Source organism: Aspergillus tanneri (genome assembly GCF_003426965.1).
Source record: "Aspergillus tanneri strain NIH1004 chromosome Unknown AapTan_6_pilon_pilon_pilon, whole genome shotgun sequence".
Lineage (NCBI taxonomy): Eukaryota > Fungi > Ascomycota > Eurotiomycetes > Eurotiales > Aspergillaceae > Aspergillus > Aspergillus tanneri.
In genome coordinates this window covers 1792657-1812246 of record NW_022984633.1, presented here as the reverse complement: position 1 = coordinate 1812246, position 19590 = coordinate 1792657, and the positions used below count along the sequence as shown (strand labels likewise).

At 47.7% G+C, this 19590-nt stretch overlaps 4 protein-coding genes across 4 annotated transcripts; 2 read left to right on the top strand and 2 right to left on the bottom strand.

The window, feature by feature from the left end:
- Positions 1-328: 328 nt before the first annotated feature.
- On the top strand, positions 329-1778 carry ATNIH1004_008627 (terpene cyclase; the record flags this gene model as incomplete). The annotated part of the gene is made up of 4 exons (XM_033573232.1): positions 329-342; positions 396-569; positions 634-918; positions 977-1778. 4 exons carry the CDS (start codon positions 329-331, stop codon positions 1776-1778), a joined length of 1275 nt encoding a protein of 424 aa, XP_033423784.1.
- A 2069-nt stretch (positions 1779-3847) lies between these two features.
- Positions 3848-10656, bottom strand: acyA (adenylate cyclase acyA; the record flags this gene model as incomplete). The annotated part of the gene is made up of 4 exons (XM_033573231.1): positions 3848-4126; positions 4193-9403; positions 9469-10213; positions 10610-10656. The coding sequence occupies 4 exons, from the start codon at positions 10654-10656 to the stop codon at positions 3848-3850; spliced, it is 6282 nt and encodes a 2093-aa protein (XP_033423783.1).
- A 4024-nt stretch (positions 10657-14680) lies between these two features.
- On the top strand, positions 14681-15980 carry ATNIH1004_008625 (glycoside hydrolase family 16 protein; the record flags this gene model as incomplete). The annotated part of the gene is made up of 4 exons (XM_033573230.1): positions 14681-14777; positions 14832-15386; positions 15436-15831; positions 15901-15980. The coding sequence occupies 4 exons, from the start codon at positions 14681-14683 to the stop codon at positions 15978-15980; spliced, it is 1128 nt and encodes a 375-aa protein (XP_033423782.1).
- A 1421-nt stretch (positions 15981-17401) lies between these two features.
- On the bottom strand, positions 17402-18574 carry ATNIH1004_008624 (MIP/aquaporin family protein; the record flags this gene model as incomplete). The annotated part of the gene is made up of 3 exons (XM_033573229.1): positions 17402-17569; positions 17637-18183; positions 18276-18574. The coding sequence occupies 3 exons, from the start codon at positions 18572-18574 to the stop codon at positions 17402-17404; spliced, it is 1014 nt and encodes a 337-aa protein (XP_033423781.1).
- Positions 18575-19590: the final 1016 nt, after the last annotated feature.

The window sequence follows — 19590 nt, the reverse complement described above, 5'->3', positions numbered from 1 at the left end:
TCGCACTCGGATATGGACGTATCCTGCCGGTGCGATTGTAGGGACAAAAATTGCTGACATACCCCTGGAGGAAGTCTTCTTTTTCATTATTCAGACCTACAATACTAGTATAGTATATCTCTTGCTCAGCAAGCGACTAGTACTGCCGATGTATCTGTCAGGACCAAGCTACCAGCACATGGGTCCCTTCTATTTTTCTCGTCTTCGAGTATGGAGGGACCAAGGAATACTGTTCTTTACAGGACTCATAGCCTCGGGATTGCTGTATTTATACTGGGGTGGTAAGTACACATACATGGGCTGCATTTTAGTTTGGGCGTCTCCTGTCATGATCTTTCAATGGTGAGTTCTTGGTCTATGGGCATAAATTCCAGGGATATTGATGGATAATTTAGGGGGTTGACATACCGCTTTTTCCTCGCTCTTCCGCTCACCAATACCTTGGTACCAATTTGCCTGCCGACGGCGTACCTTTGGCTAGTAGATACGTTGGCATTGAGAAGGGGAACCTGGGTTATTGAAAGCGGAACCAAGGTTAACATCCAGCTTTGGAATAGCCTAGAAGCTGAGTGAGCATTATTCCTGCACACAGGAGTTAAGGACAAGAGTTAACCTCTACATTTGCTTGGATAGGGAGGCACTATTCTTCCTTGTCACGAACGTCATGGTTGTCTTCGGTCTTGTTGCGATTGATAATGCCGCCGCGGTATACCAATATATGGTCGCCACATCGGATGCCGTGAAGGACCCCTCGATCCTACAGCTTATTGTCCTTTTTTTGACACATAGGCGAGAATACGACAGAAATTTTATTTCAGGGCTTTCCCAGGCTGTTTATGACCTACAAAGCAAGAGCCAGAGTATGTACCTGGGCTCCATGCTATTCGACAGCCCACTCCAGATCGATCTTATCTTTCTGTAGGCAACCCAGGTTTTCCCTTGCGTGGAGTAATCCTATTGACGCAAGCTATCTCAGATACTCGTTCTGCCGGAAAATGGATGACTTGGTCGATGAGGCAATTGACCGAGATACCGCTAGGTACTGGATCCAACAATGTTCTAAGTCCTTAGCGGTAATTTTCAACCACATAAAAGTTGATGCAGATGGCAATAAAGGATTGGAGAGGCTAATCCCACCTACCCTATTTTTACCCATCTGTTTGCTCCCGGCATCGCGCCTGTCAAGTCAACCCCTCTATAATCTTCTCAAGGGCTTTGAAATGGATTTAGAATTTGACTCTAAGGCTGGTACCTTCCCCATTGCCACAGAGAATGATTTGGAACTATACGCCTTCCGGGTAGCAAGTACCGTTGCTGCCAGTGTACTTAATCTTATTTTCTACCATCATCAGGAAGATATTAAGAACGATGATTACGTCCGGCTGATTGCGGCTGCCGAGCGTATGGGTCAGGCTTTACAGTACGTGAACATCGCACGAGACATTGTACAGGATGCACAGTACCAACGTGTTTACTTTCCGACCTCCTGGCTCAATGAAGAGGGATTAACGCCATCTATGGTTGTTGAGAATCCTACCCATCCCAGACTTGCGGTGTTACGAGATCGGCTTCTTGACAAGGCGGAAACGTGCGCGAAAGATTCACAAGAAGCAATTGATGAGCTGCCGTCGAAAATTAGAGGTCCCCTTCGAGTGACTATATTGAGCTATATGGAAATTGGGAAGGCACTCAGGGAGCTGCAGGTGAGTGCATGCGACAGTAAGCTCAAGCTGCCTTGGTGGAGACTTTTTAAAGTGGCCTGGGCTGCAACGTACTAGCGAAACTGACAAGTGTCATTGCCTTACACTCCATGATAACCCGCATTATCTGATATCCTGGTGCTGTCTCATTGATAGAACATCACGCGCAGTCTCCAACGAGCTGATTCAAAATATGTGATAATGTGATATTAAACATGCTTTGGGCAGCTAAAAAGCAGTTGTAGCCGCAGTATTTCATGTTTTGTTTACAAAAATGGAATGGGAGCCTGCATTTAGTTTGGCCGCCCTAAAGTATGCGTTGGCGCACTCTGTTGCTAGGTATCGTGCGAACCGGTTTTCGTCACTGTCAATAGTATCCGGAGTGCTCTGCGTGCTGATCCAAGCACAGTTATGTTCCTTCCGGAGCTGTAGGATGGTAGCGCTGAAGCCCAGGAAGGCGCCAGAAACACCTTCTGTCCTTGTTTTAATAGGGTGGCTGCTTGCCGGTCGCACCTCAATTTACTCTCAGAGGGTCTAAATCTCCTCCTATAGTTTTACATTCTAATCTTTTAGCTACTGTTGCTCGGTTCTGAACTCATAAAATTTCTGCTCGGCCCGATTCAATAACCCTGGTCTGATGGTTAATGACTTCTATCAGGCTGCAGATTAGCTTCCAGACCTCCTGGTTCGTAAGTCTCTGCTGCCGCTTAGGGAGAATAGATTAAGGGTGGATGTCGGTGCAGATTGCGCTTGTATGCCTCTCCTCCGGTCTCTTGGGACTGGTGAGAATGATGGCTCAACATCCCTTGCTGAATTTTTAGGTGTTTTGGGGATTGTCAGGATCCCTCGGGGGCGGAACCGTCGTCGGGCCGTGTTTAGCTTCTGCTTGACACGCAACAACAACCGCAAATACATCCTACGGTAGGTTAGTGCAATCGCTTGCATAACTAGTCCACAGGTGACATCAAGGCGTCAGTGCCCATGTCATATGAGCTGGCTCGCCAACTTGAGCGTAGACCAAAAGCGGGATGATCTTCGACTGCAACAGACATGCACAAATACGTTGCCATAGCTAAGATATGGAATAATAGGAGTGTCGTTATAAAGAGTACGGCCAACACACCGGGGTTTTACCTCCGGTAGCAGCGACATTGCCCATCTCGCACATTAAAAGGACCCAGCAAACTGGCACTTTATCCCTAGGCACCTTTGTTTTCACATGTAGTCCACCATACTCTGATTTGCCCAGTTGGATCACTGCAGATGGGTCTGGTTCACTATCTAGATCTCCTGTCCTATATGACGCAGGTCAATGCAGATTCGTAGGAATTGATGCTAGCTAAGACGCGGTGGTTTAAGCAGGGAACAGCCGTCGGAAGCCATCCGACCGTAGAGAGAAACGGAATGTTTTTTGTCCGGAAAGTGTACAGAGCAAATAAGTCAGGCTTGCCAATAGAGGGCTGAGCTTATCATTCTGTATACATTTGAACGTTCAATTTCGGGGATAGATGGTTTTTCAGCAGATGCTCGTTAACTTACAAATCTGCAATGATAAGCATAAGTGCTGGAGAAACAAAAATTCAGTCGGATTACCCCCCACTGAAGTTTTGCCTCGCACGTGGAGCAGAAGGAATGATACCACAATTGCTGGTTCCATTGATGATGCCATCGTTTTGTTTGAGTGGTAAAAGGGGAATCGTGAAAAGGGTTACGACGGAAGATGGTTTCACTGGTGAAGTTAGCGTGGTGCATTTTATAGAGGCTATCTTGCTCAGGCTACTCACCCCTCTGCTCAGTGATCAGCTCAAGCCGCTCAGTGCGTGCTCAGGTCCACTCAGTGAGAAAACGGAGGCGAGGGGTGAGCACTAAATCGGAAAGGGAAAGATATTGAGCCGACTAGAAAATCATGTACGTATGTATCATGCTTATACTAACTAGATGTAGTAAACAAAAAATAACATAATAGATCCCCCCTTAGCTCCTGACCATGCTAGAAAAATAGCGGAATATCCCTCCATCCGCAAGACGCCGCTCCGAAGCGAATCCCAAAAAAAAAAAAAGAGGGACCAAAAACAGATAAAGAAATGGTAACCAACATGGGAAGAGGCCGGTTATATGAACTTAGATGAAAGACTGTAAATGGGGATCTAAGAGTGTGGGCTATTAGTATATACCTCATCGACCGTATCACGAGAGGATGATGACTCCCAACTACTGTCTCCACTATTGGTCATTGAGTATCTTGGAGGTGTGCAAGGGATGTCCGTAGCGCTGCCAGCAAGCTGTTCCTTGAGAGCCTTGTACTCGGCCAGCTGAGTCTGCAGTTCTTGCATCACTTCCCCAATGGGCACGGCGTGGTCCCTCAGCCGGTCTCCAGGCCGGAAGGGACGCATCATGTTTCGAATCGCAAGTGTGTTTATTGTCATCTGTAAGAGAGTCAGGGATGGACTAAGATGAAAAGAAGGGCTATGCCGTAGCAATGGTCTACAAACCTCAATTCGAGTCACTTGCTGTTCTACCAAGCTAAGCACGGTTGAATCAGCGAGCTCCCCTCCATAATTTTTAACCACATTGAAGAGCGCCGAATTCGGCTCCTTGAGCCGTGCTTCGTCTGGGTACTCCAAAGCAGCACAGAGCCTTTCCAGACGAAGAGTGATTTCCCACAAGCGCCAGATCAAATCGGTCTCGATCTCGAGCTGAGAATGCTTGCTGATGGTTGTTTGGGCAGTATCGCTGGTGGCATCCTTGTCTAAGGACGTCAGGCGCCCAGCCAGAGAGTGTGGGTAAATAAGGTAGAGCGGCTCGGGATTCTCAAGTCCTTTCAGCTTGCGCTCGCCTTGGTCCTTGATCACGAATCCTAGGCTGTTCAACTGTTGAAGCTCGCGTCGGATATTATACCCCAGATTGTCCATCACATAGCTTTCTTCGGAACCAGTGGAGATAGCGCGCTCGCTATCGGCAAATACTTCCAGGTTACGTTGTATATCACTCATGAAATCAGACGATACGAAGATTTGCCCACCATCTGCAACAGCAGATATGCGCGATGCGCGGTTTACCATTGGGCCGAAATAATCCATGCGATTAGTGACGGGGTCTTTTTCGCAAACAGGCTCGCCCCAGTGTATCCCCATTCGAACAGATAATCCCCGGAAAATGACGCTATCGTCCATGTCGTACTGAACCTGGCACTGGGGCTGTTCAAGAATCTCAGTCGGCCATTCTGCTTCAAGAAGTTGGGCTTGGCAGTTGAAACACCAGAGCAAAGCAGCCGTGGTTGTTGAAAATGCAACCATGAAAGCGTCGCCCTCGGTTTTCACCTCATACCCACCAATAATTCCCAGTTGCCGACGGAGAATGTCATTATGAATCTGAATTGCGGAGCGCATTGCGTCAGGGCATGTCTCCCAGAGACTTGTTGACTTTTTGATATCTGTAAAGATGATGGCCAACTCCCCAATGGGAGCATCCACATAATCAAAACGCGCAAGCCGGGAATCGCCAGGGATATCTCGCAGCTTCTTGCCACGTTTCGTGCTTGGGATGATCTGTTCCTCGCCCAGAGAGACGCTTGGACGATAATGTCTGTTGCTCTTCTTCTTGATCTCACCCACGCCTAGAACCATTACCATGAGCTTGTTATGGGCTCCAAATGAAATAGCGAGATCTCGTAATTTTTGAGCCGCTAACATTAAGTCTCTTCGTTCAGCTCTAGTCACATCCACGACGACATCCGGCGTTACGTAGTCCCATAATTCCTTCGACGCCAGAACTACCATCTCGTCCTGCTCAGTGAGGTTGACATACAACGTATGAGGAGCTGCAATGACCGCAGGCATATCAGGGAAAAACCCGAAGCACCTTGACACGGGAATATCCTCGTTGAGCTTCCCGTTGCGATTTATATAACCTCCAGCCGCTCTGATTCTGGTCCTTTCGTGGGCCTCGGTAGGATCATGAACTTTTGTCAAGTGTTTAAGCGAGCCATCCGACTTGATAAGTATCGCTTGTGCGTCTCCAATATTGGCAACATAGAGGTGCATTTCGTAAATAACCAGTACAGTTGCAACTCCACCGGTCCTAATGTCGTTTTTATTAAGCCGCATCTTCTTTGCATCGGATGAGTCATCTTGATACTGCCGGACAACCTCGTCATCCATAGACTTGTAGCAAGCATAGGCGATGTTTCTATTCAGAGTCAGGAATGTGCGTCGTAAAGCATCTAGTGGCGTTTCCTGCTCGGTGAGGCGCACTCTTTTCAGTTCCTTGCTGAAGACATTGGCAAAATTCTCATGCAGATATTTTGCAATCTTGGAGCCCTCTGCATAATTGAATTGTCCATCAAATAAGCCTATGACTGTCTCCTGGTTGTCGGTTCTCATACGCGGTATGACCATGTCAATGATAGAGAGATGGTCGTCTTTACCGAGAAAATCCGCCATACCATACAAAGATGAGCCGGCTAGGGATGCCGACGTTCTTACACGTCGATCTTCATGTTCCTCAGGAATAGTAGGCCTCGTGAGGGTGACGTCCATTAGACCTAAAACCCGCAAATGGCTAAGCGAGTTGAAGTCGGTCAAGTGCGCACCGCTCGAGTTGCCCATGGAAGAAAAAGTAGGCTTGATCTCCAGTCGCTTATTACCAGAAAAGTTAAGGTATTTGAGATTTCGATTCCAGTTCCAATTCCAGTCATAGGGCCAATTGGTGACGTTGTACTTCAGGGAATTGCTACCGACATCCAAAATAGCAAGCCTGCTGACCTTACACAGTTCTGCAGGTAGCACCTGAAACCGGTTGGCATTGATGTTGAGAATTTGCAGGTTGCTCGATTCTTCAAGATCATCTGAAGGAAGGGACGTCAGCTCATTGCCCGAGAGGTACAATTCAGCCAGCAAGGGCCAACGTCTCAGTAGCCCCTGCGGTAGTTCGGTCAATTCGTTATACGAGAGATTGACCACACGCAAGTCTGGAATTAGCGATAACTCGCGGAATACATCATCCTCCAGTCTATTGTCCGCCAGATAGAGGTTTTTGAGCGATCCGACGAACGTTGAGGAAGAAATTTGCGAAAGATTGGAATCCTTTCTGGAAGCCGGACTTCCGTCGGTGTACGTGCGCGAGGTCGTAGACACTTTTCTTCCTCCTTGGCTTAAAGAAGACGCGACCGAAGGCTTCCGGTAGCTTGTACCGTTCGGAGAACTCCCAGTGCTAAGAGCAGTTGAAGCTTGACTAGGTCTGCGGGCCTCGCTGTCTTCAAGTAGACCTACGTCTTCGTAAATTGGTGTTGCCGCCATTCCCGGAGTCGCGGCAGAAGAACTAACGAGGTCATTGAGCGTTGGGGGTTGGGGGTTGGTATATTTCGGGAAAGCATCTAGCACATTCGATGAGACGTTGAGAGTCTCTAGTTTTAAACAATGCCAGATTTCTGGAGGGAGTCGTCTGAGATTGCACTCCCTCAGATTGAGATATCTTAGCTCCGTCAAACACCCGATTGTGGCGGGAAGTGCAGCAAGCGGATTCTTGATAATACTAAGGTACTCGAGCTTGCGAAGTCTACCAATATAAGGTGACATAGACACAAAGTGGTTCTTATCGAGTATGAGTTTCGTCAGGTTGGATAGGTTCTCAAACAAGGAATCCCGCAGTTGAACTAGTTTGGCTGAGCCTATGTTGAGCGACGTTAATGTTGGCATGGGTGCATCGATATCGAATAGTGTCATAGGACAATGGTCAATGTTCAAAATCCGCAATTTTGGGAATGAGCCTCTGAACCTCGAAATAGAATTGTGGCCGACTGACAATTGTTCCAAACGTGGTAGCATGGACAAATTATCGATACTCGTGATTTCGTTGAATCTTGCATCAAATTCTTTCAAATTCACGAGACTCTTGAATACCTCACCCAGCGGCCCTCTCAGGACGTTGTTGGTTGCCCAAATCCGCTCGAGGGATGATAAGCAACTGATATCCGGGAGCTCGGCGATATTGTTAAAACTAATGTCGAGATCCACCAAGCTCTTCAAATTGCAGAGAAATTCAGGGAACTTCTGGAGGTTGTTACACGCCAGACTGAGTGTTCTCAGATATTGAAAGGCTCCAAAGTAGCTGGGCAGAGAAGTTATCCTGTTGTTGTTCAGCCTCATGCAGACAAGACCTTGAATCTTGTCAAGATTTGCATGGTCCAGCTCTTCCAGGTGATTATTTGACACATCCAACAGGGTTAACCGACTTGCAAGGCAGAAGCTCGAAGGCAAGCGAACGGCCTCATTGCCTTTGAATATGATCTCTCGAAGATTTATGCAGCCCTGAATGAAATCTTTGGGCACATCCAAGGCTAAATTCCGTGATAGGTTGAGAGTTATGATATCGGACGACCTTTTGTAAAGGCTGATGGGGATTGTCACAAGGTTTCGGCTTTGGAGATCCACAGTGGTAAGTTTTTGCGTTTTGTTGACAAAAGACTCAGCTCCAGCTTGGAGACTGCTAAGGCCGCTGAATTTGGTGGGCAGAAATGTAAAGCGTATGAGGTAGCTATGGTCCTCCCGCCCAACTTCTTCTATCCTGTCTTTTGGGGTGTAACCCACATGTTCAAGCATCAGCTTTTGCATAAGAATTGGTTTCTCATTGGGATCCAGTTGCCTAGAGAGGTCATTTTTCCGCATCACTATGTCATAATTGTTGAGGTCCTCCGTAAGGAAGGATTTACGGCCCAAGATGAGCAAAATATCGGCAACAGTGGCATTTAAACCAGTTGATAGTGTAGCGAAAGTAGAATCGATACGAAAAACTCGAATGAAAAACGGAACCCCAGCAGGTTCAGACGTAGTGCGAAGGGGACCCTCCCCTCCGCCGGGCAGTAATGCAGTGTTATCATCCCACTGTTTCTTGACATGCCAACTCTCTGGGGCATCCCAATTTCCAGGGCCCAGGCCATCTGGTATGCCACTGTGTTCAGTCGATGCTCCGTCAGTTTTATTCTTATCACTCAAGGGTGCTGGAGAACGTTGCTTGACGATGCCTTCCATATGTGAGAGGTCCGTATCAAGCTGATAAACGCGCTGTTCATCTGTATGTCCAGGTGTTTCGGCACCGCGGCGGCCCCGTAGTTTCGCGGAGCCAATTGCCAGGCCCTTTGCATCTCTTTTCCGGTCAGACTCTCCTGGTTCCCCGTGCCTAGAGGTGGAAGTACCGTCCAGGCTTCCCTGCCGTCCTCGCCGAGCAGGAGAAAGTTTTCGTGGCAACTTGAGAGAACTTTTAGACGCGTCTTGCAAGCCCCTGAATGGACCCCTCGGCCGACGAATTTTGTCGAAAAGAGTTCGTCTATTCGGGGCTGGCCCGGGAGAATTATGGCCTTGCTCCCAAGCAGAGGCGCTTTGAACACTGGGCGTGGGACTGGTAGAGCGTCCAACTGGAGTACTTGACGAAGCCATAGCTGAAGGGTAATTTAAGCTACCTTCCCTGGAAGAGCGTAGTCCAAGAGAACTATCATCACGTCCCGTGGCTGGACGGGTCGGGTATCCAGCCAGGTCACCAGCAACTGTTGGCTTTTCTTCTTTACTTCTTGAGTGTCGATGATGGCTACCGAGGTACCGGCGAGCATGATCCCGGTGTGCGCTTGATGCATTATTCCCGGCAGTAATGTTGCTGTCTTGCCCTATGGGGACATCACGAACCGGAGCTTCTCCATAGGTAAAAACGTCCTAAGTAGGCTATTTAGGATCTGGTATCCAAAACAGGATGGTAAGAAAAGGTAATTGGAGCTCACTTTGAAATTCTGGTACTCCCATGGGGTAATTTCACTAGAGCGAAACTGGCTTTCCGACCTAAGCTCATCCTGTGAGAAAGTTTCGGCATTGGGCCGGTCTGATAAATTTCGCGCGCCATCGGAGTTCGCTCTTTCGCGGGCTCTAGTTTGAGTGACGCGCACTGGTTTAGCTGCAGGCTTTTGAGAGTTGCTATCTGAATCCTGTCTAGGATCGCCAGTATACTCATCGCCAAAGAACCCCTGCAGTCTTTTCCGAAATCGAGCACCTGTGCTGGATTTCGACCCTTGACTGCTGACGGTGGTGGCACTAGCAACAGAGGGCCTTCTTCGATCATCCCCAGTGTACTCTAACTCCAGCGGCTCACTCGCGTATGTCCGCCCTGTTCCCGGACGGAACGTTGCGGAAGCCGGTGATGCCTCTTGCTCGGAATAATCATGCAAGAATGTTCCTGGACTATCTGTGGGCGCAATCTTCGGGGACGAAGCTGATGAATTATCCGGCTCCTGCTGAAAGTAATCTGTTTGGTTTGGGTTCAAGTGCGGTGGGAGTCGGGAGACCGAAAGTGGAGGGCACGGGTCATCAGCTCCTAGCACAGCTAATGCTTTTCTGTGACCACTAAACCCTGCTGGTTTATTGCGCTGATCCGTTGGTGATATATCTGGAGAACCCCAGGAAAACATGGAGTTGGACAATTCATTCCGAGTTCCGAAGGCAGGCAAGGGGTTTCGGCTCTGTGAATCCGATCTGAACGAAAATTAGTATCCACGATAAGCAACAATTGTGACGTCCCGGATTCCTCAAGGTAAGGCTCTATTTCTGTTGCTGGGAATGGCAAGGACATTCAATGAATACATGGATGCATGGAACAACAAGCAGGCTCAGTCCAGAAGTCTGCTAAATCAAATGCAAGGCAATGATATAATCATATAAGAAGACAAGTGCTCAGATCCGAGATGCAGGGGCATGTTTGAGTTCAACTGAAGAGAGAAGGTTCTAGGAGAAATGCACGGGTTTGACAAAAAAAAAAACATGATTGGAACATCGTGTCTTGCGCCAAAATGTTTCATGAACCGCATGCCAAGAAAGGCAGGGTGGATGAATATCAGAAAGGCAGAGTGTAGGCAAAGATGACTTTCTCACCTGTCTGCCAACCCAGAACATGGGGAGACGCTGCGACCGTTGGGCATGGCTTGATTCTGCCTCCGATTCTCTCTAACCGTCTCTTGTGATAGCCAGCTATTCCCACCAGAGCTCTCAGAGCTATGTCTCCCTTCAGATCGATCTCCACCTCGATAAGCCATAGCTCAATGTATTCAATGAATCCGGAGCTAGTGAACGAGGCAACACCTTCGGTTCGATAATTATAGGTAGTTCAGCGAAGAAGAAAGGAGAGAAGAAGCGACCATCCAAGTAATAAAGTACTCCAATATAAACGACCAAATAAATGATAGGAAAACTTCGTAAATGTCGTCGTGTGATGAAGCACCGGCGTACGCGATAGAAACCCGACCGAGAGAGCACTAGGTCGACTAGTGGCAAATATAAATACCGTTGTGAACGTGATTATATAAATCCGAATCGAAAGAAACAGCAAAGAGCTCCATGTATAAGGGAAGACTTTCTCCGCGAAGATAGGTTCCGTAAGGCGGACGGTCGGGGCACACGGTTTTGATGTCGGCGTGATGGTGTAAAGACGTGCTTTCATATCCTAGAGAGTGGGCGGCAGCGGTCAAAAAACGCCATCGCAAAAGCCCATGGGCCCATGATCTGCAATCGGACTCGGTGATCAAAAGGTGTCCGGAAAGAATATTGAATTCGGCGTTGTGGATAATGTACACGCGGTAGGGGAAGATCTGGTGGATGGCCGATGTGGTGATGGTGATGAACTTGCGCAAGAAGCCGAGTTGAGTTGTTGAGGCTCTGGACGGGTGCCCGCTAAACCGGAGAAAGCAATTTACATTTCTGGTAGCTTAAGCACCTTAGCTGTCATACAAGGTTCCTCAGCTTTTGCGTCGAGGTCCGTTCCCCTCATTTCTTTTACTTCTATATGGATATATTGAGATTCCTTCACTACTCTTTACGGCTACTGCAGTAATATCTGGCTCATTTTCATCCGAGCGGGCATTCTTGTTCTCTGTCCAGCTGGACGTCAACCTGTGGGTATGGGGCATGCTACATGGTCCGTGAGGATGTCCGTGCTGACCCGGAGCGGGCAGGTCTGGTCCGACCGATTGATTTGTACGTTTTATCTCGACAGACATCACTAGGTGGATACTCTCTAGGTTGTACTAAGTGGCCTGTTCATAGACCAGAAAGTTTGGAGTGTGTAACCATTTCATCTGTCGTGTTGTTGGATATCAGCTTCCTTGTATTGGTATGGTTATAGTCCAGGAAATAATACCGTAGCCTAATTGTACCGTCAATGTCAGTAATTATTTTACAGAGTAGTTCTCTAGAAGCAGTAATAATTCGACAGTTTTTCTTATCCCAAGTAATGGTCAGGTCTCTGATGCTGATTAGTTGATATAATCAGTAAAAAGAGTAAATAAGTTATTAAACATGAGTGTGTTCCTGGAAATAGTAGCAGTCTGAATTTGAGACGTGCATAGTGTATGTCTGGGCTTCTGCTAGGATAAAAGCCTTGCCCAAACAGCCCAGTCTTAAGGATATCCAATTTCAGAGCAAATAAGATCACCAGAACACTTATATTAAGTCTCTCACTTCGTCAACCTCACTCGGATTGCCTTTGTAGCCTCTTCTTGTTCAATTTCACGAGGAATTTCCCACCTACAGGGATGCATTTGAACTATGCAGCTTCATATGACCGTCTTCCGTAGAAGTCAACTGACACATCAAATTTGTGAAAGAATGCCACTGTATGGATGTGCAGCTTTATCTCAGCCAATTGGAGGATGCATACCAGCCAACAAGGGATCGCCCAATAGAATACTTGAATCCTATACACGTTTGTAGACCAACCGAAAAGGAACTAAGACTTCTCGCTAGTTGTTAGCACTATCAAGCCGTCTTCTCAGAAGAAAAGTGCCTGGATCCGGAAAGCGTCTACTCTACGAATGAATGGTGAAAGTTTATGTCCGGACATTTGCCTACATATCTCTCTATCAGCGAACCTGACATCACACGGCGGCTTTCATGAATCAGTACCCATTTAGATGTTCACCCATCAAATATGGATCTTGTCTTCCATTGCTGTTCGCTGCAGCATAGGGATAATAAGAATAGCGTAAAGGTTCAACAATTTAGAGCACGTCTAGGTAGAGTGATGGGTGACTTGCAGTTGGATCCATTGAGAGAAAGTCCAAAATTTTACAAGCGATGTGTAGTCCAAATTCCCTAGCAACGTGGACTGTAAAACTCCCGGGACAGAAGTCTTCCCCGTCGATGATGATAATTTGAGTCTCCAGAGAATGCTATCAACCCTCCCCCAGAAATAGGAATCATGAGCGTTGGTTTATGCCTACTGGAAAGACAGGAAGAGCTCTTCTTGGAAAATTCGTGCCATAATTATAATGATATGTGTCCTAAATTACTGCAGAAAAGGTATGCAAGAAGAGGAGACATAAAATACTATAACCTGACTTTTTCAAGCCTTGTTATTTAATAAACCGGATGCGACTTTGGTGTTTATCTAGGCATGCAGAGCTTAGTCTAAAGGGAGTGGTTCATGGCATTGCGCGACTCAAGTGTAGACAATCTAGTCCTTGTGTGGTCAAAAGATGTAAAGTTAGGGTCCGGCATGGTTGTTGTACCTGAAGAATTGATAGGGATTACAATTTAGTGACAGTTGCAGCTCAAGATGTATATCTTGGAATTTGTTCAAATTCCTCCGATTGAAATAAGTATTTTTGTCCTAGACATAAGTACACGGACTTCGGGTATTTTTATATTAATATCAGACAGAAAATACCTCCATGGAATGCTAGACTAAGCTAAATTGGGCAAAATAGATAACCCTAATCCGAGAAGAATGGACGGGATTCATGTCTAATTAGATAGAAGAAGATTGATATCTGCAGAGATAGATATCCCCAGTTGCCACTGCAGCGGTGACCATAATGAACTGGGACATACAAATATTTATATTAGTGTAACGTAAGTATATTTTATTTTATTTTTCAGGACCCTGTATATTCCAAGACAATTTTAATAATAGGAAAGTGGAAAAAATAAACTCTCAAGAAGCCTAGGTCATATGGCCCAGACTGACTCTGGAAGTTAGTGCTAGGGAAATGAGAAGGCTGGGAGTGGGGTGGTGAAACAGAAGATATCCTACGCCAATTTCCCCGTTGCTATTGTTGGCATTGCGGTCGTGGGACCAGTGGCCATTATATGATTGCTCCGGACAACGGGTCTCTGTGGCCTGTAAGTTGTAATGCAGTGGCGATCTTTTGGTGGTGCAACATGGACAGCGCGAGAGGCGAGCACCCACGTACACCAGAGGTACTGTACATGGAGGTGCTTGTTTCGATATATCTACCTAACTTTGAAGACTGGTAACTGTACACACAGATTGAATTGTAAGAACTCTTGCATCTGTTTAATATAACTCAGTCATGAATTTCAAGTCCAAATCAGAGCTTGAGTTTCTTGATAAATTGTTGCCTGAGGGACAGTGAGGTCTCCACATAAGGAAGTGGAAGTATCTGACAGATCTAAGGTACCTCGGAGGTAAGGGTACCTTACAATACCTGTACCTCCTATAGACCAATCACAGTGCCAACGGATGATAAAGTGCCACCCGTACTCGGCATCGAGCCAATCGATGGATAGCACGGGACCGCCATGATGTTGGCGGCGCCTGTGGGTCTCCACCCGATGTGGATGTGAGTTGATGCGGCTGCAAAAGCGAGGAGGCTGGACGACTAACAGTAGTACTGTTCGAGGCGATGGGGAGCTCTTTCTTTTGTCGCAACCAGGTTGGATGCTGCTATTTAGGAGGGCTCCATCCAGGACTTGCACTTTCCTTGCCTGCAGTCTTGTCCCTTGGAGTATTTCCTCTTAGTTACGTACCACTACTCCTAACTCACCAAAACTCCTTTCTAACTTAGTACGTTGTATTCGGATTGATATGCTAGAGATTATTCTGGATATTAACTATATCAAACAGCACAATTTGATAAGTGAAATTCTCTTACATCTTTCCCTCTTCCCCCTCTCTTTGCATCCGAACTGTTTAGACGAACCACCACAATGAGGCCGTCCCTCGTCGGCACTGCTATTTCCTTGCTTTTTTCTTCAACCCTGGTGGGGGCACAAACGTTTTCGGATTGTAACCCAAGACAAAAAAGTAGGTCTCTTTCCTGTTAACGTCCAGATCTGCCATTGCTGATGCGTTTTGAAGCCTGTCCCCCAAAAACAGCACTGGGAAAGTCGGCAACATTCGATTTCACGAAAGGCAGATCAACTGATTTCGCCGAGACCGGGAAACTGAGCTACGACAGCAATGGTGTGGGATTCACAGTGGCCCAGCAGGGCGATGCCCCGCTGATCCAGTCCGGATGGTACATCATGTTTGGACATGTTGAGTACGTGATCAAGGCTGCTCCCGGCAAGGGGATTGTCAGCAGTGCGGTGTTACAGTCCGATGACCTGGATGAGATTGATTGGGAATGGCTTGGGGGCAATAATGCGTTGGTGCAGAGTAATTATTTCGGAAAGGGGAACACCAACAGTTTCAACCGTGGTGCTACCCACAACAACCCCGGAAACCACGATGACTTCCATACGTACACCATCGACTGGACGAGCGAGCAGATTGTCTGGCAGATTGATGGCAATACAGTTCGCGTGCTCACCCCGGATACCGCAGAGCCCGACCAATATCCCCAAACTCCGATGATGGTTAGAGTTGGAGTGTGGGCTGGTGGTGACCCCAACAATGCGCAGGGAACTATCGGTGAGTGCTACTAGCATGCCATTCGATGTATCATTCTAATAATTGGCAGACTGGGCGGGTGGCTTGACGGACTACAGTGCCGGTCCGTACACGATGTACTTGAAGTCGCTCAAAGTTACCGACTATTCAACCGGTTCAACATACTCCTATGGGGACAAGAGTGGATCGTGGCAGTCGATCCAGGCTGAAGGAGGCAAGGTGAATGGTAATAGTGCGGCTGAGTCCTTTTCTAGTGTTCAGTCTGCCCCCACTGTGACCGCGACGGTTGACAGTATTCCTATTCCTTTCAGTGGAACGCACCGCGAAACCAAGAGCTTTGTAACCCCGAATATCTGGCCCTGGGTGCCCACGGCTACCGCCTCGTCGACGAGACCCCAGCGCACGTTTCCCAATGGCTGGACCTCTGGCTCTGGACCAGTCCAGCCGCCCAGCGCGGCCTCTGTGAGTGAGCACTCCCTATATTCCACTTGTTGATGTTGAGGAACTGGATTCTAAAGTGCCTGTTTCTCTCCAGTCTACTTTCCAATTTACATCAGTCTCATCGCACTCTTCGCCGGTTTCAGTCTCCCTATCCGCGTCGCGTTCTGGCTCTGATGGTAATTCGGAGACTCTCACCTCGCCTCATCCCTCAACCCAGACAATAGAACATTCTTTTACCTCAACTGGGGGAAGGGAGCCTACAACCAGTGCCACTTCTTCACCTACCACTGAGGTGCATGCAGCGCCGAATGTCGATGCTGCCACTCATATGGTTAACACTCACCGAATAATGGGTGCTTTTTTTGTGCTGTTGGTGAGTGTCATGGTGATGCTTTAAGCCAAGTTTCTCGCACAAGCAGCCGAACAACAGCTATATGTGAGATGTGTGGGAACGCCTTTGTGGCATGATAGATATTGGATATGAGATATGAGATAATGGCTTTGCACGGCCAAGGTTGGTTCCATGTATATAGATAGAGCCGTTTTGTCTTCTTTTCTTGTATGTTTTTTTTTTTTTTTTTTTTTTTTTTTTTTTTTTTTTTTTTTTTTTTTTCATAATGATGATCATCAGTTGTTTGTATGATTTGTTCTACAGCGAAGGCAACCGCAAGCGGGATTTTTAATGGTCTCCATTAATTACCGTCTGTTTTGCGTGCCTCGCTGTGCCTCCTGGATGAATCCATAGCTAGGCTGTACTTAATCATAACTGAGCACCTGAATGGATTTGGAGGCCGAATAATGGAACGGTCTTACGGTGTCTTTCAGGCTCAACTACAAGATCCATATACTGTATGATAGATAACTATAGACAACCCTACGGTCTAGATCGAAGCACCAGTAAAGCACCAATACGCCACACGGGACAAAATCTGACAAAATCCGGGCTCCAGGATGCGTTCGACTCCGCTTCAATTCTTCCTCTCCCTCATGACCCCACTCCTTCCCTCCATCTTCACAAGCCCGAGGTTATCCGAAGATATACATAGGTTGTTATCGGTCAGCATTGCCTAGAATAGGCTAGATACATGCACGACCGTACATGCATGACTAGTGGGAACTTACTCTGTCTTCCCTTCCAACTTTACTGGAGGTGTCTATGTCGCAGAATGACACCGTAGGATCGATCGATTTATGAAATGGAAGGTGGGGCATGGGATGTATGTATGTCTGTATGTATGTCCATGGATGGCAGTATGAAAGTCGGTGTCTTCATATGTTTGCTTTTCTCTTCATCGGGATTACGGTTAAACATAAGCTTCTTGGTGGGGGTGGGATGCATGACATTACCATGTATGGTGAGTAACTTCTAGGGGTCTGGGATCGAGGATCTAGGATATAGGGTCTAGGTGTATTTGTTAGATTGGAATTGATACTATGGATTTAGTATAAGTGTGATTGATCCTGATGATAGTTTACCAGTATCTCTCCTCCCTTTCCTCTTCTGTCTCTTCTCTCTGTTCTATCTTCTCTCTTCCTACTTCCTAACTACTATTCAATATTTATGGAAAATACTAGAATAGATATATTTCTAGATCCTATACGTGACTTAGCGCGGCAACATGCTTTCGATTCACCGCAGGTTGGATGAGTCTCCGAAGTCCGAGATAGGGGGTGTTCACGGGGCTGTCGGTCCCCGTGTAGAGGAACATGTCGTAGACCCAGCCGCCAAAGGTACATCCGAAGAAAGGAGCAACGATGGGGACCTGTGTTTTTTATTATTTGTTTGTGAGCCTGGTCATGACAAACATCAAGGTGTGACAGCATGCATACCCAGAAGTAATAATTGCCAGCCTTCCACACTTCCGGCCCGTATCCGATCATGTAGGATACAAGACGGGGTCCAAAGTCTCGAGCCAGGTTAATGGCATAGCCCGTTTCCCATCCGAAACAGGCCCCAATGCCAAAGATCACGAAGAAGAGGCCCAGAGGAGTCAGCGGACCGGCTCCAAGGTTGCTGTCGTCTTTCAGTGCGAAGATCATGAACATCAGAAGGGCACTGGAGATGAACTCGGAGAAGAACTGGCCCGTGCGCGTCATGAATTCGGCCGGGTATGTGCAGAAGATGCCCGCGGTGGCGGTGGAGGAATACCCCGGGACGGTTCTAATGTCGGAGCCGCCTTCGTATACATCGATGGCCGATCTGTAGTTACCGTAGATGATGGCTGCGGCGCACATGCCGCCTAGGAGCTGCGCAACCGCGTAGATGGGCCACTTGCGCCAGGGGAATTTGCGCAGGACGCAGTTGGCTAATGTCACGGCGGGGTTGATGTGTGACCCTGATGCACCACTGGCGTAGACTCCAAGCATGACTCCGAGCCTAGAAAAGCGCAATGGATGGATTTAATATGGGTACATTACATCCATAGGGTTGTACCGGGAAGGAACTCGCAGGATGGATTGAACACTTACCCCCAGCCCCATGAAATAGACTGGTAATTCCCCTTCTCGTTGTGACTGAGCGTAACCTGGGCGACCACGCCGTCTCCAAACAGGACCAAGATCATAGTGCCGAAGAATTCAGAAAAGGCTTCACGGCCGTACTCTCTTATTCTACTCCACAGGAGCTGTGAGGACACATCGTGCATGTCTTCCAACCCAACACTGACATGCTCGTGCAATGATGTTTCTGGTTTCTGACTGGGGCTTAAAGAGACCTGAGTCGTTTCCTGGACCTCTGTGCCTTCCATCTTGTGTCTTGGCGAGGACATCTTGTATATCGTTGATGCGCTCTGCTCCGCTTGGACACAACTTCACGAAGGAAGATGGAGGGGAATTAAGGGTATAAGAGGTACGTAAAATACCCCGGGGAGATTTGGAAAGACTAAATTCCTGCTGGGAGTGACATATTAAACCGGCTTTGATTCTAACAGGCATGGTGTTACCTTCTTTGGGTTTCTTCCGCTTTGCCCCCTCATGAAAGGTGAGCGCAGCCTGGGATAGGCGTGGTCGTGCCGGAGAACCCCGACTCATTTGCTCGCTCTGGAGACGGTCTAGGAGAGACAAAAACGACGGGCCAGCCCATTCCATTGGCGAATACGGCTGTCTACAGAATCCTCCAGACAGCGAGGGACTCCTAATTCCAACCATGCTGGTAGCCACCTGACAAGCATGACACAACAAGCAGCGGTGGACAACAACAGCGAGACGAGTGTACTCCGTAGAAAGGGCAAGAAAGAGCGACGGTGATGATATCCCTGTCAACCGAAAATCGATCCAGTTAGGCCTCTGCAGCGAAACGAGAGAATCGGTTGGACACCATCGACGTCTGCAGGCACCTGACCCCGAGTGAGATAAACCTCGGGGAACGGCCTGGCCAGTTCCAAGGCGTTGGATTGGAATCTGTAGTCATACCTGCATATCGGCCGTCGAATGGCGCCGAAGGTTTCATGCTGGTGTCACATTCCAACTGCCTCGGTGGCTGCTGGTGCTGTTGGGGATTGGACGACTAATGACAGTAATGGCTCATTTCAGGTTGTACTGTGAAAAATGATGTGAAAAACCCCCCCATCGAGTTTGTTGCTGGTTGACTGACAGATGTATAATTCTAAACTGAAATGCGGCTCTCCACTCTGACATTCTTCATGAGTTCATTCCCGACGATCGATCGTGGTTCTCCCCACAATTCCACAATTCTGGGGAACGCGAAGTGGAACTCTACGTTGCTTAGCGAGACCACGTGAAAGTCCTTATATTCTTCTTCCTTCTCTCGGCTCACTGACAGCCA